Consider the following 27,276-nt stretch of genomic DNA (forward strand, 5'->3'; position numbering starts at 1 on the left):
TTACTTATGGTTTCCTTTGCTGTGCAGAAGCTTGTAAGTTTCACTAGGTCCCATTTGTTTATTCTTGCTTTTATTTCTATTGCTTGGGTAGACTGTCCTAGGAGAACATTTTTGAGATGTATGTCAGATAATATTTTGCCTATCTTTTCTTCTAGGAGGTTTATTGGGTCTTGTCTCATGTTTAAGTCTTTGATCCATTTTGAGTTGATTTTTGTGTATGGTGTAAGGGAGTGTTCTAGCTTTATTGATTTACATGCTGCTGTCCAGTTTTCCCAACACCATTTGCTGAAGAGACTGTCCTTATTCCATTGTATATTCTTGCCTCCTTTGTCGAAGATCAGTTGACCAAAAGTTTATGGGTTCATTTCTGGACTCTCAATTCTGTTCCATTGGTCTATATGTCTGCTTTTGTACCAATACTATGCTGTTTTGATTACTGTAGCTCTATAGTATTGTCTGAAGTCTGGGAGAGTTATTCCTCCAGCCTCTTTCTTTCTCTTCAGTAATGCTTTGGCAATTCTAAGTCTTTTGTGGTTCCATATAAATTTTATTATGATTTTTTCTAGTTCTGTGAAATATGTCCTGGGTAATTTTATAGGGATTGCATTAAATCTGTAGATTGCCTTGGGCAGTGTGACCATTTTCAACAATATTGATTCTTCCAGTCCAGGAGCATGGGATATCTTTCCTTTTTTTTTTTTTTAAGTCTTCTTTAATTTCCTTCATCAATGGTTTATAATTTTCTGTGTATAATTCTTTCACCTCCTTGGTTAAATTTACTCCTAGGTATTTTATTACTTTGGGTGCTATTTTAAAGGGGATTGTTCCTTTACTTTCTTTTTCTGTTGATTCATTGTTAGTGTAAAGAAATGCAACTGATTTTTGAACATTAATCTTGTAACCTGCTACCTTGCTGAATTCTTTGATCAGCTCTAGTAGTTTTTGTGTGGACCTTTTAGGGTTTTCTATACGTGGTAACATGTCATCAGCATATAGTGACACTTTTACCTCTTCTTTTCCAATTTGGATCCCTTTTATTTCTCTCTCTTGCTTGATTGCTGTGGCTAGGACTTCCAAGACTATGTTGAATAGGAGTGGTGATAGTGGACAGCCTTGTCTTGTCCCAGATTTTAGTGGGAAGCTTTTGAATTTTTCACCGTTGAGTACTATGCTGGCTGTATGAAAACATCTCTTAATGCCCTTAAGTTTACTGATTTATAATACTGAGAACCTAACAAGTACAAGTTTAATCAACTTTATTTAGTTTAGTTATAATTTACATACAATATACTGCACCAATTTGAAGTGTACAATTCAAGTAATTTAAATATGTATGTAAACCTGTGAAACTTCCTCTACAATCAAAGTGTAATAAAACATTTCAGTCAACCTAAAAGGTTCCTTTTGCTCCTTGGCAATCCATCTTTCCCTCTACCCCAGACTCCAAACAACCACTTGTCTACTTTTTATAATTACAGATTAGACCAAATTTTTTAAGTATTTTGTATAAGTGGAATTGTATAGTATGTACTTTTCAATGTTTGGTTTCGTTAGCTCAACAGAAGTTTGAGACTTATGCATGTTATTGAGTATATCAATAGTTCTTTTTTAATTGCCAAGTGATACTCTATTATATGTAAATACGTATTTTGTCTATCCATTCATGAATTGGTAGACATTTGGATTATTTACAGTTTGGAGCTATTTTGAATAAAGCTGCCATGAACATCTATGTATAAGTCTGCATGGATTATGTATTTGTTTCTCTTAGATAAATACCTAGGAGTAGAATAACTGGATTGTTGTAGTGGAGAATGTTAAACGTTTTAAGAAACTGTCAGTCTCTTAACCACTCAACCACTTTGGAAAACTGATTGTACTATTTTATGTTCCCATTAACAGTGTATAAGTTCTAGTTACTCTATAATCCTTGTTCAGTCTTTGTTATCGTTGGTGTCTTTAATTTTAGTCATTCTTATGAGAATGTAATGATACCTCTTTTCTTTTTTGTATTTTGTGGGGGATTTTTGGGGGGCTGGGGTCAATTAGGTTTGTTTGTTTGCTTATATGAAGGTACTGAGGATTGAATCCAGGGCCTCATGCATACTAGGCATGCGCTCTACCACTGAGCTATCCCCTCCTCCCCTATAATGACATCTCACTGTGGTTTAAATTTGCATTGATCTGATGGCCAATGATGTTGAATATCTTTTTACTCAACATTTACTTACTTGCCAACTTTATAGTTTCCTTTGTCTGGATCTGTTCAGATCTTTTGCCTGTTTTCTTCTGGGTTGTTTATTTTCTTACCATTGAATTTTAGGGGGTCTTTATGTGTTTGGATACAAGTTCTTTGTCAGATATACCTGCCCATTGTGAGTATTTTATCCCAGTCTGTGGCTTGCTTTTTTTTCCTTGAAGTTTTTAGAAGAGAAAAATGTTTAATTTTTAAAAGACAGGTTTATCAGTTTTTTTCTCTTATACTCCCTCTAGAAGTTTATAGTTTGAACTCTTACATTGAGATTTATGATCCATCTCAAGTTGATTTTTGAGAATGGGGTGAGGGAAGGGTCAATGTTCATTTTTAAAATATGATATTCCGTTGTTGAAGCATCATTTCTTAAAGTACTTTACTTTCCTCATTGAATACCTTAAAAATAAAAATCAATAAGGACTCTTTATTCTGTTTTTTAAATCTGTATTTCTATCTTCTAGACTTATCACAGTCTTATTTCTTTAAGATTATAAATTTTGAGGCCAAGTAGTTTAAGTCCTTCAACTTTGTTCCTTTTTTGATTTGCTTTCATAATTCTCAGTCACTTGAATTTCAATATACATTTTATAATCAGTTTGTCATTTTTTTTAAAGTCTTTGTGGAATTTTGATTGGAATTGCATTGAGACTGTAGATAAATTTGGAAAGAATGAATATCTTAATAATATTGAATCTTCCAATGAATGTGGTTAATCTCTGTATAGATCTTTAATTTCTCTCAACAGTGCTCTGTAGTTTTTAATGAAGCATTCTTTTGTTAATTTTATTCCTTTGTTTGTTTTTTACGTATTTCCATAAAGTAGATTTTTTAACTTCATTTTTCTGTTTAGATTGCTGCTGAATATATAAAGATACAATTTTTCTAATATTAAACCTGTCTCCTGTAATCTTGCTGCTGTTTTGTAGATTCCTTAGGAGTTTTACATAAGCAATCATGTCATCTGCAAATAAGGATAGTTTTACTTTTTACTCTTGCAAGTTCTATACTTCCTTCCTCCAAATCCCCCCTGCCCTGGTTTTGCCTTATTGCAAAGGCTAGTACCTCTGTTACAATGTTTGGTAGAAGTGGTGAGTTTTTACCTTGTTCTTGATCTTAGGTTAGAAAGCATTCAAAATTTTGAGATTAATTATTATTTTACTTATAGGTTTTTGTAGGTATTGAAGAAGTTTCCTTTCATTTCTAGTTTGTTGAGAGATTTTTTTAATCATGATTAGATCTTAAATTTTGTCATATGCTTTTTCTGCACATATTTAAATGATGGAACAGATTTTCTCCTTTAATTCTGTTGCTATGGTTAAATTATACTCATTGGATTTTGAGTGTTAAACTAACCTTTCATTCCTGGGATAATTCTTACTTGATTGTGATGATTTATCCATTTTATATATTGTTAGATTCTACTTGCTAATATTTTCAAAGAATTTTTAGATGTATGCTTATGAGGGTGTCACTAATCTGTAGTTGTCATTTTTTGTAATATCTTTGTCAGGTTTTAGAATTAGTATTATGCTGGCCTTATGAAACAAGTTGAGAAGTGTTTCCTCCTCTATATTCTGATGGTTATATAATTCTGATGTGATTGCTTCTTTGGTAGATTTCAGAAGGGAAACCATCTGGGCTTGAATTTTTCTTGATGGGAAGGTTGGTCATAATGATTCAGTTTTTCAATCAGTTCAGTTGCAGTTTTTAAAAATAAAGGGCTATTGTGATTTTCTGTTTTATGCTGTGTCCATTTTATAACTGGCTTTTTCAAGGCATTTGTTTCTTTTTTATTGTCATAAAGTTGTTTATAATATTCTCTTATTATCCTTTTGCTATCTTTAGGATCTGTAGTGATAGCCCCTTTTGATTTCTGATGTTGGTGATTTGTTCTTTTATTCTTGTTTTGTCTAGCTAGAATTTAATCAATCCTTAAAAATCTTTGTAGAGAACCTCCCTTGACTTTGTTGATTTTCTCTATTATTTGTTTCCTATTTCATTGATTTATGCTCTCAAGTTCATTATTTCCTTCCTTGTACTTACTGTTTTTTTTTAATTGAAGTAGAGTTGATTTACAATGTTGTGTTAGTTTCAGGTATACAGCAAAGTGATTCAGTTTTATATATGTGTGTGTATATACATTTATACATATATATTCATTTTCAGATTCTTTTCCATTATAAGTTATTACAAGATATTCAATATAATTCCCTGTGCTATAAGTCAGTCCTTGTTATTTATCTGTTTTATATGTAGTAGTGTGTATCTGTTAATCTCAAACTCCTAAGTATCCCTCCCCCCTCCCTTTTGATAACCATTAGTCTTCTATGTCTGTGAGTCTATTTCCATTTTGTAAATAAGGCCATTTGTATTATTTTTTAGATTCCACATAGAAGTGATACCGTGTAGTATTTGTCTTTCTCTCTCTGATTTACTTCTCTTAGTGTGATAATCTCTAGGTCCACCTATGTTGCTGCAAGCAGCTGTATTTCCTTCCTTTTATGGCTAAGTAATATTCCATTGTATCTGTGTATACCACATCTTTATTTGTTCATCTGCTGATGGACACTTAGGTTACTTTCATTCCTTGTACATACTCTTGAAACTTAGGTCTTTGATTTTAGCCTTCTTTCCTGCTATAAGCATTTAAAGTTACAAATTTGTCACTAAGCACTTTTAACAATATTCCACAAATCTTCATATGTTAGAAAAATATTCTAACTTCCTTTGCGATTTCTTCTTTGACCTATGACTTATTTACAAGTATGTTATTTAATTTCCATATGTTTGGGGTTTTCTTGTATGTCTTATTTTTATTCGTGTCTAACTCCCTCTTACAGTCAGAGCTCCACTTTGTGTGATTTCAGTACTTATGAATTTGCTGAGTTTTGTTTTATGGCTTATCATATGGGTGAATATACCAAGTGCACTTAAAAAGAATATGTGTTGCACAGCTGTTGGATGTAGTGGTCTATAAATAAATAGCAATTAGGTCAAGATGATTGATAGTCTTGTTGGATCCTCTCTACTGGTGTGTTTTCTAGTTCTCTTAGTTGCTAAAAGAGGAATGTTAAAAAATCCTATTACAATTTTAGAGTTATATGTTTATCTCTTTTAGTCCTGGCAATATTTGCTTTATATTTTGAGTTTCCATTATGAGTAACATACATGTCAAGAAATATGAAGGTTCTGAGGCTTTACCCTATTTGAACGGTAACTAGTTAGCCTGCCACAATTTTCATGGAAGCTGGTGAAAGGCATGAGACTCTTGAGTCAGAGACAGAGGACAGTTTATTACTCACAGAGTATTATCATTTTTTGTGCCAGTTTCCTAAGAACTAATTCCCACAGAGCAACCATATGAGGTTTCAGTATTTGTATTTTCTGTAGTGTCTTAGGTATAGTCCCAGCTACATTTTCAGGATTTTTGTTTGTTTGTTTGTTTCAGGTTTTATAATTAAAGGTGTTCATGCCTAAGTTCTTGTCTTCCTTACTTTTCTGTATTTACTTCTATCCCACCTTCTTTCTGGATACTTCATATTCATAAGTACACATAGGGAAATGTGCTATTTTTCACTATTTATAAGTGTGTATCTCTTAAGTATTCAAGAAGTGCTACTTCTGATTATGCCAGCAAGTAGAGTAACTTTTGGGAGAGGGAAGGAGTCTACATTTTTGGGAATTTCATTTTCAGTACTTTATTTCTTCCTAGAAATTCAGTTTTCCATTTCATGTCATTTCCTTTCAACCAGGAGAACTTCCTTTAGCATTTTCTGTAGTGTAGATCTGCTGGAAACAGATTTCCTTAGTTTTCTTTTATCTGAAAGTGACCTTATTTTTCCTTGATTATTGAAGAGTATTTTCTCTGGGAATAAAATTCTGGAATGACATTTTTATTCTTTCAGCACTTGAAAGATGTTGTTCTTCTGGTTTTCGCACTCTGTTGTTTTGGTTAAAAGTCATTGGTGATTCAAATCATTGTTCCCTGTATTCACTCTCGCAGCTTTTAAGATTTTCTTTATCTTTGGTTTTCAGCAGTTTGACTACAATGTGTTCTTATGTGGTTTTCTTTGTATTTATTTTGTGGGAAATTTACTGAGCTTCTTGATTTTGTGACTTAATTTTTTTTTAACTAATTTGGGAGCATTTTTGGCTTTTTTTTCCTAATATTTTTTTCTACCCCATCTTCTCTTTTCTTTCCTTCTTGGACTCTAATTACACATATGTTAGACCTTTTGATTTTGTCCCAAAAGAGTGATCTTTTTGTGTATATTTCACCATTTCACCTTCCCACTTAAAACCTTCCACTGGCTTCTCACTGCAATTAGAATATAATCCAGACTCTTTACCATGTTGTTTAAGGCCTTATAACCTCCCTATGACTATCTCTCTAACCTCATTTCCTACGTTTTCTCACTTTATTGGGTTATTTTCTTTCCCTAGCTCATACCAGTCATTGTTGCCTTTGCACCTGATGTTCCCTGTACTTTGAATGCTCTTCCCGTAGATCTTTGTATGGTGACTCCTTTGGATATCTGCATAAGCTACCTCCTTAGAGAGGCTTTCTCTCATCATCCCAACTAAAAGCTGCCCCATTCCCTCAAAACACACACACACACACACACACACACACACACACACACACACACATTTTAGACCTATATCTCTTTTAATAGGTTTATTGAGATATAATTCACATACCCTAAAATTCATCCACTTAAGTTATACAATTCAGAGATTACTAGTATACTTACATACATGTGTAACTGTCACTACAGTTTTACGCATATCCATCTTACTCATTCTGGTTCCTAGCACCAGGAACAATATCTGGTATATAATACATATGTAATAATTTTTTCTGAAGAGATGACTTCATTAGCTCTAAGATAATTTAGGCATTAACCTCCAGTAAAATTTTAGGGAAATTCATTTGACTATCATCAGCTCTAGAAGTATTGTTTAATCAGAGCTGTGCCTATTTTGGGGGCTCTTGAAACAGCTTAACCATATTTTAAGAATTATTGCAGGAAGGTACCCCAAGAAAAGTCTTTTAATGTCTTTTTAATAAGATGAATACAAGCCATATACACATTTCCTTAAAAGAGAATAGTCATCTTTTACTGACCTGACAGTTGCTGAGGAGCAAAAAAAGCCTTTAAGAAATACTGCTTTTCTGTTTTCAAAAGTACTCTAACATTGTTTGAACCTCTGAAATAGATTATGGAATCTCTAGTACTGGTTTTATTTACTAATTATGGGTAATAGTTATTCATGAGATTCTGGACATCCTCTTTCCTTGGGTACCTTCCATGTGGAATGTCAGTTCTGAGCTTGGTTCATCTGTGTTGCTCCATCTTCTTTATAGGCTTTGCTGCGGCCTGGAAGAATTGATAGAATCATCTATGTGCCTTTACCAGATGCAGCAACAAGAAGGGAAATATTTAACCTGCAGTTTCACTCTATGCCAATCAGTAATGATGTTGATCTGAATGAACTCATCCTCCAAACAGATACATATTCAGGAGCAGAGGTAAGATAGATCCCCTCAAAATACCTTGGTGTGAGGAAAGCAGTGGCTTGGGGTCCACCAAAAGGACTGCTTGACGCCAGTTGTTTTAAAATAACTATATATTAAGAAATCTTAAAACAGAAAATGTACTACATGACAGGTAATCACTAAACTAAATTGCATTTTACCTGGCCTCTATTATATTTCGATTGTTTTTACTTGGCCCTTACTATTTCTCAAAATGTAGTCTCTAGAGAAGTAGCATAATATAGTGGAGAGGACACTGGACTTAGAAGTTGAAGATTCTACTGATGGGCTTCATGCCCAGCTTCCAACCAGTTACACACTTCTCTGAACTTGGGTTTCTTCACCTATCAAATGGAAATGATATACAACTTCCTGTACCGTTTTATCGTAAAGATCATAAAAATGAGATTAGGATGTCGTGAAAGCTCTGTACAATACAAAGGACTTGGCAAAGAGCTTGTATTATTGTCATCTTTTATCATTTTGAAAAATAATCTCAATCTACAAAGATTCTCTCATAAAAAACTTAATTGGACAGCCAGTCTGCCCTTAATAGTAAAAATATACTCTCAACAAGTACAGCAAGACCTCTGTGAAAATGTGAAACTTGTAAGTGTGGCAAATGAACATTTTTTTCTCTCCTCAGCGACTCTTCACTTAGGCTGTTTTTATTTACGAAATTTTATTTTAAAATAATTGTGCATCTTTTCTACATGCATTTTTAAAGAAAAGTTCAGACTGTATTCCTCCACATAAAAATATCTTCTGAATACCACTGATATGGTTTGTACTGGGAAATTAATACTTTTTAAAGTACAAAGTTGTAGATTCTTTGCATCTGAATTATTCAGCAGACTGGGATTCCACAATCTGATTTTCTTGCTATTTTTATCTGTCTTCTGTAAAAACCAAACCAATTAATATACATAACAGATCATTTGTGGTACTCAGAGAGTCCTGTAGGTAAATATACATGTGGAATTGGATTTAGTACATCGTGCAGTCACAGCTAATAACAACAACCAAAATAAATTCCAAATCTACTCCTTGTTTTTTTAAGCTGAGCAATATATATTTGATTTTCCCCTTTCAGTTTTTAAATTCCATTAGAGGGGGAAAAGCCATGCAGAAAGCAGCTTGAAAAACAGTTGAAGTGCATTCACCTTTAAAATAATCTTTATTATTTCAGAGTATCTCTTTGGCATAACTATCCATTAAGTTAAAATGAACATATAGTTCCTACTAACTGACTGCTCCAGCATTTCTAGAATTTAGTTTTTGATGTGAGACCAGGGCTGGCATCCTGTATATGATATGTCAGTTTACAGGAAACAGCTAGGAAAAGAAACCATAAATCTTTCACTTGAGTTGAGTGAAGTGGACGAGCAGTTAGCTAGGTATAAATATGCCCTCCTCACTTTGAAGTAATTCATAGTAGTAACACAGAAGTGCAAAACAAAAATCAAAGCCAATGAGGTCCTGTCTGGCTGAAAGGAAAAAACTCATTTGGTGCCAGGAATTATTGTAGCAACTTGCTAGTTCTTACGTAGTACATGCCTTATTCAGTCTGAAATATAAGCATACTCATTTCAGATTAATTTTTATATCAGAGCTTCCAAAAATAGTCACTGGAAAAGTAGCAGAAAATTCTGTCCCTCAATTTACATTTTTGTGTCCCATGATGCTTGGGAGAGGGAAGGTTATCCTCCTGTGATCCGAATTATAATCAGAATATTTTATTACAACTTCATGGACATTTATTCCAGAGCTATGTCGTAGTAGTTCTAGGATTTTCAGTTTGGATAAAGCAGATTTGTTCCACATATTTTGTTCTGTGTGACGGTTTGGTCTGAATATTTAGGTAATTCACATAGGTCCCCTATTGTTTGAAGAGAACCATTCTCTCTTTTAAAGTCTTAAAATTAATAAATAGGAAATTTAAGACAGATTAAACTTAGCTTCACATAAAGTATAAGATCTCTCTCATCTTTTTTTTCCTCTTTCTATCAGAATGAAAATGGTGCTGCAATGTTTGAAAGCCAAAATTAGTTTTGAAATGTTTTTAAATAGTAAAATAGATTCAAAGCTAGAAACTCAGTCTCCTGACTCCTCAGGCTCAGTTCTTTACCACTAATGTAACCAATTTATTTCCTTCTGCAGCAAGGCCATATCCTTCAGCATAGAAGCTTCTCCACAGTACATCCCTAGCAAACACTTAATAAACTGGAGAAAGGGAAAAAAGATTTTTTACCTATATTTCTGAAGAATAGACTTCCTATTCTCATTAGTCAGAGAGGAATCCTCTTGTAGCCGTGCTCCCTGCTATGGTCACAGCTACTTTCTCAGAGCTGGAGTGTCTCTGTGGCCATTCTGTGGTATAAAAATGAAACTATGGACTCGGTTAATTGTCTTCACAGGACAGTAGTATATGCAGTGTTACATGAGATTAATTTAGTTTGGCTGTACACTCTTAGTTATATGGACAAGCATTTGGCAAGGTGAGCTGGAGATGAGGAAATTGCTGACACTCTTTTTTGGAAACAAACTTTATTTTAACTGTAGTGAGTATTTTATTTTTATTTTTATTTTTAATTAAAAAGTTGAAGAGAACGATTGGGATGGAGATAATTACTGGCACTCATTAAAAGACTGAGCTGGGGGGATTACTTTTAAAAAATTTTTCTTTTCACCTGGTGCTTTATTTTTCCTAGTCAACATTGTTCCATAAAAGCTTACACAGGCCCAGTGTTTGAAGTAGCTCATTATACACTACTGAGTTACTCCATTTTCTCTCCCTGGAGAGGGTATACAGAGAATTGAAGCATTTTTTGCTAACCCTCAGGAGAGTCCCAGGAGGAAGTTTGTCGCCAGCTGAACGGGGAATGTGGTCACTAGGGAGCAAGCCTCTAAGGAGAGGCTGCAGCAGGCAGCATCCCTCAGCCGTCTCTGCGGCCCGCTGCTCTCCCGGTGGCCAGAACCTCATTGTCTTTGGCTTCTTGGCTGTAGCTCCCAGTCAATGGAAAAACATGTTGCCATTTAAAAGTGGTTGGGAATTCAGTTCAGGAGGAAATAAGAAGTCTTTTTTGGTTATAGCTATTGTTTTCTCTTGCTTTGATTTTTGTTTTTTCAGTTACTTGTAGCAGATTCCACTCCATTTATTTGTCTTATATCAAACTATCCTAGTTACTTTAGGGAAACTTTTATCTTACCCACTGACAGGAAATCAGCAATCACAAATATATGTACATGAAAGTCATGACTGAACCCATTCCCTGTGCACTATGTGCTTGAGAACAGAGACATGAATAAGATACATAACTTCCTCTCTGTATAGGAATATGCTGACATAGGCTGACGATGTCTGTAAAATTTGAGTTGAATGTTTATTTGCATTTGGATGTTATCCACCTTCTAGTGATTATCTCACTAAGTAAAACTGAAAATATCTAAGAGCCAGGTACCCACTATACATTTACAAATAATATGGACGGTCATAACATTTATTTCATATATCAAGATTTGTGAATTCAACTTTCAAGAGAGGCAATAAAGTAGAAGAAAAGAATTTTTAATGTCGCAGTTGAGTAGACTTTTAATTGAATTGTAGCTCTTTTCTTTCAGGATTGTTTCAGGCAAGTTATTTAACTTCTTTGAAACTCAGTCTCCTCATTTGTAAGATATCTGTGTGACAGAATTTTGTTTTGAGGGTTAAATGAGATGATAAATATGAAGGCACCAAGAAACAAGGCCTGACACATAAAGAGTGCTTCATAAGTGTTATTTCCCTTCATTGTTTCCTCCTTTTATCAGTTCAATCTTTATATTTACCACAACAGTATTGGATGATGTTACTACAAGATGGAGTACGTTTTGCATCGTCTCAATAACCAGATAATTTATCTGGAGCTAGATAATTGAGTTTGCTTCTTACCCTTTTCTTCAAAATGTAAAAGTCTTCTTAATATGGTGATTTTTAGGGTAATCATGAATCTAGCTCTAGGAAAAAAAAATCTTTCTAAAGCAATTTGTTAGAGTTAAATACATTTCACATTAATTTTTCAGAAAGCGTTAGCTGCATCTAAATTGCGTCTGTTTGTCTCTGTTTCACTAAAGTGATGTGTCTTGCCCTGAATCCCCTTTTGTAGTCTATGCCCTCCTGGGTCTAATAATCGTTCAAGGTCTTCATGCCAGCTTGACATAAAGAAATCACCTTCCAGTGTGCCTCATTAATTCAAGAAGGTTTCTTTTCACTGTGCTTGAGCTATTATAGCTAATAAAGAGAAAGACTTAAGTTACTTTTCTGTCTTGCTGATTAATAGTCCTTCTGACATCCTCTCTCGTCGCCCCCACACAGTGAAAACAGAAGGAGCAGTTACAACCACGTAGGCTCTCTCTGCTCTTCCTACGTGAAGCCTCTTGTGACTGTTTTCCCTAAACTAAAAATCAGGATCAATATATTAGGATCCAGTATAGATTGACTCTTTATATGATCAGTCTAACAACATATCTGAGATAAGACCAAAGATCCAAAATGGGACGGCACACCTTTTGGCCAGGTCTCAGGCTCTCTGTGTCGAGAGAGCAGCTAGCAGCAGTGTTCCTGTCTCAAGGTGAAGCAGGGCACACAGTACTTAGCAGCCTCCTGTAGACATGCCTGCAACCTCCTTGTCCTGCCTGATCAGAAACTGCCCTTTGAAAACAGGGTGTTATAACCAGCTGGTCTGCTTTTCTTATTGGAGATCTTTGTTCTCTCTCTACTCTTTCTTGTGCACTTATCCTTGAAATTCTATACCTATACCCCAGAATTTCAAAGTATTCTTTGCTTACCCAGCCCACTGAAATCAATGCTTTGTCATGAAACCATCATGACAACCCCATCCAGAAATGACTTCTCCTTTTGAACTCCTTTATACTGAATTCTGTTTCAGTTGTTTAGCTCTTAGGATATTTCTCCTTGTAGTTATTTTAACATGAACAACCAGCCACCTCATGTTTCCCGAAACAAACTATAAAATTCTTTATGACAGAAATCAGGTTTTGTATTTCTTAGAAGTCTAGCAGAGCAACCAGTTTGTCCACAGAATCAGTGGACATTAATGTTGGATGAATGATAGATTTATGTGTTGATTCCGAGTCATTCTGTGAACAAAATGTCAGTTTTAGCTTTCACTAAAGTGACAATAGTTTTAAACTCTTTTGTATGTGTTATCTATGTGAGTGCCTAGCTATGGGAACAGTGCTGTAGCAAAAGGACTAGACAAGCAAAAGCAATTGATTTGTCTGAAGTCCACAGCAAATAAGTGACAAACTCAGGACTCAGAAACCAAATCTTTCAGCTCCTCCTGAATGACTCTTCATGCCTCTGAGTCAACAGAAGAGTCTTTAAAACTTTTATAGTTCCTTTTGACATCTCTGAATCTTTGATAAAGTCTTGCTTACTCTTGTGGACACTGACTTAGCAAACTAAACAGCAAATATGAAGCATCTTTATATTTTTTATATGTACTTTTCAATATGTAGTTATTGTCTTTAGCTACCTTGATGTCATTTTCACAAAAATGTAAGCCACCTGAAGTTAGGAACTGGTTTCCTTTATTCATTTACTGTATTTCTCAGGTATTGTGAATAAGACTTTCGGTTTATTCACCGAATAAAGACACATAAAAAACCAAGTTCTCTGTAGTGTATTTATGTGGCATGATATAATGATGTGCAGAGTACTATAGGAGAAAGAAGAGGAAGTATAACTCATATTAACTGGGACTAAAGGAGGGGACAGTTGATATGCATCTTAATAGGTGAATAGGAGTTCCCCGAGTAGAGCAGGGCGGGGAAGGGAGCATCCCTGGCATACAGAAAGGCAGGCGCACGAAAGGACTTAGTGTGCTCCAGGTTCCGCTAAAGGTTGAAATATGGCTAGAAAGAGTCTGCGAGTGGAAGTGGTAGGTGATCAAGCAGGGAAAGTAGGTGTGAAGGGCCTTGGACATCATCTGAACTTGTTTTTTGCCTTTAAGCAGTGGAGAACCATTAAAGAACTTAATAAGAAATGTTGTGGTCAGATTTGTGTTATTGAAAGATAGGTGGCATTGGTGTCCAAAGCTACTGCTAGCTAGGCTGTGGAGCACAGTTATGTGAATTAGAAAAAGGTGAAAGATGTCTCACTTGGTGACAGATTTCTACCAGGGCAAAACGCTTGTCAAGCAAAACGAGAACTTTCATGAAAGTTCCTGTTTCATTAAGTCCTTATTCACCCCTTCAGCTCGGGATCCTTGTATGTACACAGCCTTCCCATTTGTACAGGGCTGACACATTTTTGGCTTATCCACCCTTAAACATCCCTCAGTCAGTGCCTGCTACCACAGTACCTTGTATAAAGCTGACATGTATGCATCAGATAAGCAAATTTAGATTTTAATACCAAATAAACTACTTCCTGTGACTTTAAGATTTGCCTCATGAGCTCTTGGACAAAAATGTTTTGTGAATGGGATTAATGGGGATTATTAAAGATGTCTTTTATACAACATCAGCACATTAAACCTGCCATGAGATGCAGTACCTAATATGAATGGCTAAAATGGTGAAAATCAGGTGAATTATGTCTTCTGAACCAAATTATCACTTGTAACTGAATATAAGCCCTGACGGCAAGTACCTTATCTCTGCAGCTCTGTTACATGGCTAAAATGTGGCCACCTTGTAAATGAATCATGATAAAATCCTTCAGCACAAAAGTCAGAATACACTAAAAGCAGATATTTAGACTGTAACTTTTAAGCAAGCTCGCCACCCCTCTCCTTCCCCCTTATCGTTTGATAAAAGCCAAGACCTAGACTTCAGTCCCTTCTTGACCGTTTACTACAGTATTAGTTTGGACAAATTAGTTATCATATCTAGAGCTCAGTTCTCATATTTTAATAAGGGAGTGGGAATATAGTCTTTATGATCCTTACTGGTGCTAAAAATCTGTGTGATTATATACCTGTCATAGATTAGATTAATTATACAAGGAATCTCTTAGGGGTTGGACCTCCAGGGATATATAACTTGGCTGTTTTCCTTACAGTGCTTCCAGAGACCTGGCATCTTGGGATCATGGTCAGTGTCTCAGTCCTTGCTACTGTTGCCTAGAGATCCTAATCATGGCAACAGAGGAATGGGAACCTTGAAAGACTGACAGTTCATAGAATTTGGGTTTTAATAAAATTCTCCTTAGCAAACTTTAACAGTTTTTCACTGAATGGAAATGAAAGTTTTACCTGCTCAGAGATTCCCAGCCCAGGGATTTTTCTTCCTGATACCTTTGGTTTTCCTGCTTTTCAGCTTCCTTAGGAACAGCTAGTCGAGTTCAATGTCTATGATTCTGGAAGTGTTAGGATAAAAAGTCATAAAACAGAAATATGCATCAGCCCACTTTTTTTCTAAACTCTTTGTTAGGAAAGTAAGTTATAATGTATAAAGTTACAGAGAAATGTAAACATGCTCTAAATTTCCAAACTTGAACTTCTCCTTAAATTGGCAATAAAAAGAACCTTAATTCAGCTTACCTGAAGGCTATTTTAGATAGGATGTTTACACCAAAGCAAATCATCCTCCAGAACACCTTGTGCTGCCATTCCTATAGTACTGACTCCTTGCCAGGTGTTTAAAACTGCTGTCAGATTACAAGAAGCATTAGTTAGAAAGGAGATGGATGTTGAATGAAAGGCTGGCTGGCAGCAAACTTAGTGTAGCATTTTATAACCAAAAGTATTAAGTACTGAGGCCCCTTTATAAAGGGAAGCAATATATCAAGGCAACAAGTTCATCAATACCTACCTGATAATCTAGTCCCCAAGCCTGGTGTCCAGGCTAAATGTGTATCTGTTAAAAATTACTCAGTCCAGTAGTAATGCTGATTTGAGCATTTTAACCTTCCACTTTGTTTCTCTTCTTCCAAATTCTTAGTCTTTCTGTTGACTCATGCAGATTCTCCAGAATTTTTGCACAAACATTTCATATGTGCTTCTTCGTCATCAAAAGAATGATCAAACTGGGGGGATTCTACCAACTTGAGAGGCTCGTGACTTTAAAAAGACGTGTAAAGCACACTATTAATTCTGTATAGATACTAGTAGAGCTGGATATTAATGTCTGGTTATTTGAGGTGAAGTTAGGCTAATTTTTAATAATAGTCTTAATTGATCTATCTATAAAAAGTATGCCACTGATACAAGTGAAAACTGTTTCTTCTTTTAAGAACAGTTTGTAAGGTCTCCACTTAATAGATCTTTTGTCTAGAATAGAGGAGATGATTCACATAAGTGCATATGTATACTTGTCCTAGTACACATAGCAAGTGGTCAATAAATCATTTTTGTTGTGTTTTTATATATCAGCCAATCCAATTTAATTGATCTCTAATATAAAAATTTTACATTTTGCTTAATTTTTCTATATTTTTTGTCTTAGATTTTAGGAATACTCATGAGTAGGTCATGTTTTTAGTTTTGATGATGTATTCTTTCAATTCAAACTATATTTCATAGTTACATGCAGTATTGATTTCAGCTGTTTACATTTATAAACATCTGTAATCTCTATTTCTTTTTAAAGATGTATACTATTTTTTTTGTTACTTTCAGGTGTGTAAAGCTGATGTTTCTTTACAAACTATCTCCATAATACCCATATTTTAGTATATTTATTAAGGTAATTTCTAGTTCCTTGTGTACAACTTAATTTTTTTAATATAAGTTTTGTTTAATTAAAAAGAAAAAAATAGTGAACTTAGCATTTCTAGTAGAATGATTAGTTAGGAAATAAGCATAGCTAATTACTGTGCCCTTTCATTGTAGGTTGGGATTGAACTCAGGTGTTTAGGTAAGACCCAGAAATCTAACACTAAGGGCAGAAGCACCACATGTTTGTCATTCAGTGCTCGATGGTGACGTAGGAATGCTCTCATTTGTCATCCCCAGATGACAGTAATTCTGAGTTCTCAAAGGTTTCACTGTATTAAAATGTTACTAAAAGTCTATAAAATTCATTGTTTAGTGTTGCAAGGCAGTCATTAAATTATTCTTAAATATAATCTCTACTATATTTTAGATATTTAAAAACCGAATCTTAACCTCTGGTATATTTTAGATATTTAAAAATAGAATCTAACCTTGCCTTAGGCTTCAAAGGAAAGTCAAAAGAATTAATATTTGCAGGGCTGTCTTTTGTTTATGTTTTTAACCTTGAAGTATTATTTCTGGTATGCTTTAATAATAGCTAGCTCCATTTTTACTATTAAAATCTGGAAAATGGGTTTTGCTTTTATATTTGTAGGAAAGTTCCCTTCTTCATTTAGAAGCCAAAAAAAAAAAAATTAGATATAATACATATGCCACTTTTATCATTGTGGAAGTTCCAAATCATAAATTAGTCCTTTTCTCTTTTTCTTCAGAATTAAAGAAAAATTACTTAAACTCTTTGGCATTCGGACAAGACCTTCTTTCAGTGGTAGCAAAAGTAGCCCCTTGGCATATTTTTATTCACTTCAAAAGAATCCTTAAGGAGTGACTTTCTATTTAAAAGCAAGAATTGTATTTAGTTTGCCTAGTATTAACTTCTTGCCAGAATTCTTAAAAATATTAAAGGTCAAACACACTGAACAATAGTAGTCCCAGCATTTTTTTTTCTTTCTTTCTATCATAAAGCTGGGTCAGAACTGGAGATTAGGAAGGAGATGAATCCAAAAGTTGTCAATTCAAAGTGAAATTTCTTTTTATACAACTGAATTGGTCATAATGGGCATGAAATATGTATACATGCACAGCTTTACAAATCCTGTCTGCCATTTCATTTATGGCTTCCTTACAGTTTAATAAAAGACATTCATGCTATGCGATTAATATTGTATACATGCTATGTACAGCACATCAAAAACCTTTTGCTGTGTCTGGTTTTTTTTTTTTTTTTGAATCCTATAGGGATAGTTTCATGAATAAATTATACCCTCATTGCTTTTAAATTAGATTTTTAACTTTTACAGGTGTTTAAAGAATCACTTGACTTGCTGCCTGAACCATCTACATCTAGAAACTTTGTTTAAATATAGCTTAATATAGCTGATGCCTTACAAGCTCACCACCTGTGAAAACTGTATGTTTTCTACAGTAGATTATACTTTTGATGATCAATTCACATTTATAGTCATATAACAGTCAAAATATAGAATACAGTGAAAGTGAATATTGCTCCCATTTTATGTGCTTCACAGAGAAAGCCACAGGCTGAGTAAAAAAAAGAGAGAGATCTTAGTGCCTAATAAGTTTGACGTTTTCTTTCTTCTTTTTCCTAATAGTAATTGCTTATAATTTTTTAAAGAGTCTGCTGTGGCTGAATTCTGTCCCTGTGAAATTCATATGTTGAGACCCTAGACCCCATCATGACTGTATTTGGAGATAGAGCCTGTAAGGAAAAGAGGTAACCAGGGTTAAGGGAAGTGATATGGGTGATTTCAGCCTGAATTGTCTTTGAGAATTGGATGAGTATAGGCAAAACATTTACTGTAAGTTGCCTTTTGAGAATTCAGAATGTACTTATTCCTGGAAGCAGTGCTTCTCTGATGGGTAGTTTCCAAGCTAGTCCCCTGAAGTGTATTACACCCTAGTGTATGGTAACCTAACAGTAGTAGACACAAGTCTTAGGTCCTGGAAGCAGGAGAGCATGCACTATTAGAACCTACCAGAGGGGAAAGGAGGGTTTTTTCCTAGGCGCAGGGCCAGTCGTATGCAGGATTAGATTAAACAAAGTTTGTCTTCACTTTATCTCTGTATAACTTTTCACCTTTCCTCTTCCGAGTCCCCTGCCCCACTTCCAGCATCTTTTAGACCTCCTTTTCTGAGTGCTTTTTTTTTTCCAGTCTCAATCAGTTGGTTAGAAGACAACTGATTATAAACTCACTATATAATGCCAAATAATCAAGATCATTCCCAGAGGTATCTGCATCTTTTTTAAATTTGTTTATCTGTTTGTTCGAGGACATGTTGATTGCTTACAAGTTTAATATATAAAGCTTGAGTAAAGCTTTTATAAACATAAGTGCAAGTCTTGTTTGTGGACTTAAGACTTCATCTTCTTTGGTGAGCTGTCTGTTCAGATCTTTTGCCCATTTTTAATTGGGTTGTTTTCTAATTTTTAGATTTTAAGAGTTCTTTGTATGTTTTGGATACCACTCCTTTATCAGATTTGTGTTGTCTAAAGATTTTTTCCATAGTTTGTGGCTCATCTTTTTGCTCTCTAAATGTTGTCTTTTGTAGAACAGAAATTTTAATTGTAATGAATTATTGATTTTTCTCTTTCAAAGTATCAATAAGGTATTAAATGTATTCTTTCTGTAAAAAAAGCTACTTTGAATCAATTTATGCTTTGTAAATGTTTATAGATAAAAACCACCACATTTGCTTAATAGCTGACTTTTGTCCTCAAAATTGTGATTTAACTTGGGCACATGCAGTGTTTTATATGTAGATCATACGTTACACAGTGGCACTACGATATGGCCATGTGTTAATCATGTGAACCACCTTGTCTTTAAAGCCGTATGCCTTGCTTTTCCTGCTTCTTATCAACTGCAGAGCTGCTGTTGTCTCCCTTGTTTTAAAGGTTACATCTGCCCCACCCCTGAAATGGGGATAAACTATCTTATTAGATGAGAAAAACAAGGATATTTAGGAACATTTTGTTGTCTAGGTACAGCTTCATATACAGCTGTTTGTTTGAGTCTTTTGTACCCACTCAGTTTAGACATAAGTTCTTCCAGAAAGCCATTTCTAACCTCCAGCCGGGATTATATAATTTTACTAGTATCCCATAACACCTTGCACGTTTCCCTTTCATATCGAGATTTTTGGGTTTGTGGTTTTTAAAAACAAAAAACAAAATGTCGAGGCAGGATCAGTAAAAGTAGCTGTAGTTGGTTTTGAGAATCTTGACATCATGAGTTAGGATCCAGCCAGACCAGGTAGTTTAAGCTAAAATGAGTTCCTCAATTTAGCACTAGGTCAAGATGGGGAAAGTTGTTAAAAGTATCTTAACACATACAGTGTAATAAAGCTCTAGCAGATTTTATTGACATATCTTTATATGTTTCTATGTAATAGTTTCTGATGATTTGTCATTCCTCCAGTATGGCTATGGTAAATATTTTGGTTACTTTGGAATCTAAACCACATGTCTTGATGCTATTATCTCATACTTTCTGTGTCCACAAGTCCTCTTTTCATTTCAGGGCTATTATTGCAAAGTCGTGGAATGTGTGCTTCCTCAACATAGCCTTTAACAGCAAAGCTCTTAAAAACTAATTTCCAAAAAGGGCTTTAATTCTCCAGTTTGCTCACCAGAATGCGCATTATGCCTGTGTGGGACTACAGCTCCATTCAGACTGAAACCCTATGTCTGTGCTCTCTTTGGTGGCCACATCCTCCCTTCAGGCCTGCATTCATCTGAATACCGTGGCACAAGGAAAGGTGATTCCATACCTTTCAGCAAAGGATTTCTTTCATGGGCTCTAAACTGAAGTCACACCCACCTGTTTTACAGAAAGGTGCAGAGGATATGACTTGCAGTGTGCCACCGTTAAGTATGGCCCCTGAATCAGTGTCCAGCTACTTTGTCTAGGCACTTCTGATTTCTGTTACGTGCGCCACAGGAACTCACTCAACACACTGTATGGTACCCTGGTCATTTCCAACAGCTGAACTGTAAGCTTCCCCAAGATAGGATCTGTGTCACGTCTTTGTATCCCCAGAACTTAAGCATTTAAGATATGCTTCATAATTTGTTAATAAAAGAATAAGTGACTAGATGGAAAATGAAGCGCCTCATAGATCTGGATACTGTGGACTTTATACTGACTCTCATCTCACTTTCAGAAAATAGCCATTATTTACACGTACACACACGTTTGTAAAAAACGGTAAAACCAGCAACTCATTATATGCTTTCTGGTGATTTTTATATACTTTATGGTAAATTAACATAATAACCTATCTTAACAGAGCAGTGGAAAAAGATTAGTGGAAAAGTATTTCATCATGCAAAGGCATATTGGAAAAGCTGTTAAGAGTAACTAAAATGTAAGCACTTAGTGTCTCTTAGCCACTGTTCTTACTTAAGACTTTATAAGCATCATCTCATTTGTGTCTTCCAGCAACCCTCTCAGATAGGTACTACCTTGTACCCTTGATTCTAAGATGCCATCAATTATAAGAGACACCATTAAATTAATAATAGCTTTGCAGTAACTGTGTTGAAGGCATGGAGACTGCCACTTAAATGTTCACATCTATTTTATGACAGATACTAATTTTAAATGTTTAACATTTAGAAAAGCATATGTTAGTAACATCCTTAAGTGCTTTAGAAATTGAGGTCCAGGCCACAAGATCCGGCATGCTGGCATGGTTCTACACGCAGGTGGCTCTGCATGTTGAGACTGAGTTCTGAGACACAGAATTGTTGAACCTGTAGGGTGACCTGTAGAAACTGAATATCGTTAAACAAATTTATGAAACTTCTCATTAAGCATGCTAACCTGAACAAACTCATTTACGTCTAGTCCCTTCTGAATCCTTACTAAAATGAAAGTAAAGAATAAGAATTGTATAAACCAGGCATGACAGAGAAAATAAGGAAGATGACAGCCAATGAAAAATTTAAGTAAAACTGTTGAAGCTGGATGATAAATGAGCAGGTTAAGAGAATGCTGAAACCTGTAGGCAAGAGAAACAAATAAGCAGCTGATTTCCACAACAGAACTCAAGACTCAGGAAAGGAATTAGAATGCAGAGCTGTAGAAAAAGGGAAAGGGCTGTTGTAGGTCTTTACAAAGAGGAGGTAGGTTCTTAGATTGTTTTCCGGGCTCCTACCAGACCAGAGATGACCCCCAGCAATAAATTGAAGCTTTATTTTCAGAAAAATTGAGCTAAAGAGGTTCTGGACATTAAGATACCAATTCCATCTGAAGATGGGGGAGTGGTGACATGTCAAACCAAGAAACAGGGTATTGAGGGAAGATCTGTGTACTTCATGCGGAGACATCCAAGGCCCTGCCCTTGCTCTGCTCCTGCTGTGCTGGCAGCCAGACAGAATATTGGAACTCTGCTCTCTAGAGAAACTGAAGATTAGTCTAAGAAAACAGCTCTACAGATACTTACAGGTAGGGAAGTAACAGTAGTGAAGTCATGACCGGCTGTTAAGCTTCACTCATGCACTCAGAGTTTCCAAGTGGAATTTTAGTTTCTCATTCCTAAATATGAATGGAAAGCTGGGCAACACTAATATTTGAATAAAGCTTCTAATATGAAAGACACTCTAAAACAAATACAGGGAAATAGAGATAGTGAGGGAGCAGATGAAAAAAGAGATAAGAAAAAGATACTACAACCATGAAACAAGCAACAGGAGTTCTAAAAAAGAACATTTAATTGTTCCTTAATTAAAAATTTAAAATGTTCAGGTAGAAGAAGTTTTAAATGCAGTAGGGGAGGGTATAGCTCCGTGATAGAGCACATGCTTAGTTAGCATGCATGAGGTCCTGGGTTCAATCCCCACTACCTCCATTTAAATAAATAAATAAGTAAATCTAATTCCTCCCCCTACACACAAATTAAAGAAAAAAGTAAACTGCTAAATGCAGTAGAAACATTGGAAGAAAAAGTTAAGTAAGTCTCCCAGAAAACAAAACAAAAGGACAAGGAGACAAGAATTGGAGAAATTGAGACATGACTAATATGGGGTCTCAGGAAAAGCAAACAAATCAGAGGAAAGAAAACTATCAAAATTTCTTTCCACAAATTGAGGAACATAAGTTTCTAGATGGCAATGCTGTACTAAGCGTCAGGTCCCAAGCCATCACATACAAAGGATGAAGAATTTGGATTGCCGCACGATTCTCTGCAGCAACAGTAGACGCCACGGGAGAGGAGATTTCTGAGGGGAAATAATTTCCAACCTAGAGTTCTATATCCAAACTGTAAAACCAAATGTGAAGGTGAAATAAATACATTTCAGACATGCAAGGTCTAAAACAAATTTATCTCCATGCACCTCTTTTTAGGAAACTAATGGTGGATGTGTTCCACCAAAAACAGGGAAAAGACATGGGGTCCAGGAAGCAAGCAGCAACATACGAGAGTGGGGAAGGGAATGCCCAGGGAGATGTTGAACAGAAGTTCCAGAGAAAAAATTTTTAAGCTTCTCTACATAAGCTGACAAGGAAAAGTCATTCTTTCCAGGTTGTCACTATTTGTCTGACTTTGCTTTTCAATTGAGAATAAATAATAAGAAAGACTAGTAGGCAAAGATTACATTAGTAGTTATACTTGGAAATGATAAAAGCAAAACATTATCTCAAAAAATTATCTTGTTCTTTCCACCTCTTCATTCCAATCCAGAGCTGTTTCTCTATAAAAAACTTTATTTCAGAATTCAATGTTAATCTTTTCTATCACTTTTGAATCTAAAGAAGAGTAATTTCCAAAAGATTTTAGTAGCAGAACCTTTTCCCCTCCCTCAAATAAAACCTTCTGGAGGAAGACCATTATATGAAAGAGATAAGAATGAATCTGCTTTGGTTGGGGTCTGTCCCACCTATATACCTTTCCCTCCTACTCCTGCTGTGACCTCTGAGGCACCTTGGAGACTGCAGAGCAGTTTAAAAACTATTTTGCTAACTAAAAAAGCTACTGAACACATGGCTTATTTCATTCTTATTTCTTAGAATTATAACCTGAGTACTTATTATTTTCATGAACTCAAGAAGCAGAACATTGTTACAAGGCTGTGTACCTGTGTGTGTATGAAATGCACACTAAAATTGCATCTTGACAGATTTGTACCTGATTGTAACAGTCTCATTTTTAATGAAACATCTTTGCTTCAGTTTAAAATAAAAATTCCAATTTTTGCATTCCTGACATTTTCAAGTTTGAAATGACTAACTCATATTCCTTTTCCTTTGTAAGCATGAGCTGAGGCAAACATTGAGCCTCCAGATAGCACTGCATTTGGGAGGGGAGGGGCCTGCGTCTCAGGTGCTCCTAATACTGTCCTTTCTTTTTCCCGTGTCACCTCTGTGAAAGAAACTGTTGACAGATTTATAGTTTTAAATAGCTTTCCAGATACAATCTTCTCTGGTAAATAAAACTAAAAGGTGAGGATAAAGAATAAAAACAGAAAACTTAATGCTATGAGAATTTGAGTTTTTGTATAGTGTAGTCATTATGGGATGTCTTCCACATTGGAATTGAACCTGCCTGCTTACCATGAAAATGTAAAATACAAAATAGTAGAGCCTGGCAATAACTTTTCAATCAAAAAAATGATTTATCATTGATGAGTGTTTTAAAATGCCAACTTTATTGTCTTTATTACCTGTATATCTTCTAGGGGAAAGGTAGTCCCTAACCAAACATTTTGAGAACTGATTAATGTTTAATGTTTATTTGTAAGGCTTAGAAAGATAATGAAGAAATAGCTATAAATCTTGCATGCTTTGTGCGTCAAAGAATTTAGGTTCATGTTGTGTTCCCACTCACCTATTCCTTTTAGGTTCTTCAACTAAATAATGCAGAAATATAGCTTATGAAATTGAAAGAGGAAAAGAATATATTTAAAACTCCAACCTTTTATATCCCTACCTGTAATTTTGAGAATTAAAACCTTGAGCAAGTACATATCTTGGCAGGCAAATTATTTTAATCTGAAGCATGATCAAAGTACAATTAGAAGAACACTGAATCACAGCGAGAGATACTATTATCTTCTTATGCTCAACCTAAAAAGCAGATGCACAGATTACCATTTCAACTCAGAGAACGTTTTTATTTTGAAAACCATGAAAAGTAAGTTTCACATGAAAGTTAACAGAACAGTCCATCACTTTTATCCCTTAGTCATTCTCTAAGGATCATTTTTGTGACACCTGTAAAGAAGCAGTACCACGAAGTGATGTCCACAGAGGTAATAAAATGTACCCAGATTTAGCATGATTGATGAGATCCTTGTAGTCTACTGAGGTGCAGTACTGGAGAGTGACTAGCACTCCAGAAAAGCCCCTCACTTAGGAGCTACCTTCAAGACTAAAGCATTACTTAGACATACCTGTAAGGAAAATTGTGTCTTCCTAACTTGGCAGAAAATAATAGTTGGAATGGCTCTGAGGATGTTCTTCAGTTCATTGTCTTCTGGTCTTCTACTTGTAGAAACAGTTAAAATTATCCATCTATTGGTATTTTTCTTCTGTTTTAATTGAATGAGGATCCTTTTGTTATCAAGAGTTGACAGCACTCGTGAATTCCTGCCAGCAGGAACACAGCAGTGCACCGCTCTGGAAGTCCATGTGAATATCACCCCTTGACTTAGGGCTCAGTCACCGTGGCCTTATTTGGTGGCTTTGCCTACCAGTCTCATTTTATATAGCTTTTCATTCAAGGTTCATGAAAAGTTTCATGGCTTGAAGAATATCCTGATTCCTGATCCCTGTGGGTTAAGCTGGCCTCCTTTTTTTATATTTATATAATTTTTTTAAACTTTTTTTTTAATGGAGGTACTAGGAATTAAACTCAAGACCTCATATGTGCTAAGCATGTGCCCTGCCACTAAGCTATACCCACCCCGTGGTTAAGCTGTCTTATTTTCCTTTGTTTCTAGCTGGCTTACCCACTCGTGAGAACAAAGTTCCCTGGGTACTTGAGACTCATTTCATTTGATGGAACTATGATGCCCATACATTTGAATAAATTTAACCTTTCATTTGCCATTTGTAACTTATACTGAAGTCTTTCTGGTCCTACAATTAAAATTCTGCCATGAGTGTGCTTCTTAATATGACAGTGGTTTTTTTCATGGCCCAAAATGATATTGATAATTTTGGTTTGCTTATTGGAACATCAGTCTGATTTACCTATACTAATTTTGAAAGGTTAAAATAATCAGTATTTCATATGCTAAGAATCACGATGACATTAACAGTAATGCATTATAGTACATAGTGAAATCCTTTGAGATATTGGCAAGAATGATCTTTCCTATCAACTTATAAATGCTTCCACCAGTTAGCGAAGATACTGCAAAATTTCATCACTTAGTCTTGATACTCAGATAATACCAGTAGTCAGGGTGACATCGTTGAGCTTCTGTCTGTTAGAAAATGTTTTGCTTTTTGCTTTCAAAGATAACTGATGACAGATAACTCATTCTTTATTTGTATAGCTATAATGAAAATACCACTGTGAGTTTAGCACACACACACAAAGTCCATCTTTAGGGTTTTGCCGTGTATTTGCAAAACTTGGTTATACACAACTATGTCTCAAACCTATAAACTTCCACTCCTCATTCCTTTATGCTGGTTACTTTTTTTTTTTTTAACATTTTTCACTGATTTATAATCATTTTACAATGTTGTGTCAAATTTCAGTGTAGAGCACAATTTTTCAGTTATACATGAACATATATATAATTCATTGTCACATTTTTTTCTCTGTGAGCTACCATAAGATCTTGTATATATTTCCCTGTGCTATACGGTATAATCTTGTTTATCTATTCTACATTTTGAAATCCCAGTCTATCCCTTCCCACCCCCCGCCCCTTGGCAACCACAAGTTTGTATTCTATGTCTGTTTTATATTTATGTTTTGTGTTTTGTTTTATTTTTATTTATTTATTTATTTATTTTTAGATTCCACATATGAGCGATCTCATATAGTATTTTTCTTTCTCTTTCTGGCTTACTTCACTTAGAATGACATTCTCCAGGAACATCCATGTTGCTGCAAATGGCATTATGTTGTCGGGTTTTATAGCTGAATACTATTCCATTGTATAAATATACCACCACAACTTCTTTATCCAGTCATCTGTTGATGGACATTTAGGCTGTTTCTATGTCTTGGCTATTGTAAATAGTGCTGCTATGAACATTGGGGTGCAGGTATCATTTTGAAGTAGGGTTCCTTCTGGATATATGCCCAGGAGCGGGATTCCTGGGTCATATGGTAAGTCTGTTCCTATTCTTTTGAAGAATCTCCATACTGTTTTCCACAGTGGCTGCACCAAACTGCATTCCCACCAGCAGTGTAGGAGGGTTCCCCTTTCTCCACAGCCTCTCCAGCATTTGTCATTTGTGGATTTTTGAATGACGGCCATTCTGACTGGTGTGAGGTGATACCTCATTGTAGTTTTGATTTGCATTTTTCTGATAATTAGTGATACTGAGCATTTTTTTCATGTGCCTATTGATCATTTGTATTTCTTCCTTGGAGAATTATGCTGGTTACTTTTTAACAGTGTTATTCCCCCTCAGTTTCCAAGACAGCTGCTAAATGGCTATAAAAATTGGTTTGGGGTTGCTTTGCTTACAGTCATCTCACATCAGACCCCCACTTACCAGTTTCATTTGTTCTCTGGAATATGGCCCAGAAGAGCTGGAACAAATTACAACCAA

General features: G+C 35.3%; 1 protein-coding gene across 3 annotated transcripts in view; it reads left to right on the forward strand.

Moving 5' to 3' along the window:
• The window catches only part of SPATA5 (spermatogenesis associated 5), a 300,435-nt gene that overhangs the window by 227,882 nt on the left and 45,277 nt on the right, over positions 1 to 27,276 (forward strand). Inside the window, exon 15 of one of the 3 annotated variants that reach the window (XM_032462959.1) lies at positions 7,623 to 7,787. The exons of the other annotated variants lie outside the window; for them this stretch is intronic. Coding sequence (XP_032318850.1) covers positions 7,623 to 7,787 — 165 coding nt within the window. The remainder of the gene's footprint in view (positions 1 to 7,622; positions 7,788 to 27,276) is intronic. 3 annotated transcript variants of the gene reach the window in all.

Source organism: Camelus ferus, chromosome 2 (assembly GCF_009834535.1).
Source record: "Camelus ferus isolate YT-003-E chromosome 2, BCGSAC_Cfer_1.0, whole genome shotgun sequence".
Classification (NCBI taxonomy): domain Eukaryota; kingdom Metazoa; phylum Chordata; class Mammalia; order Artiodactyla; family Camelidae; genus Camelus; species Camelus ferus.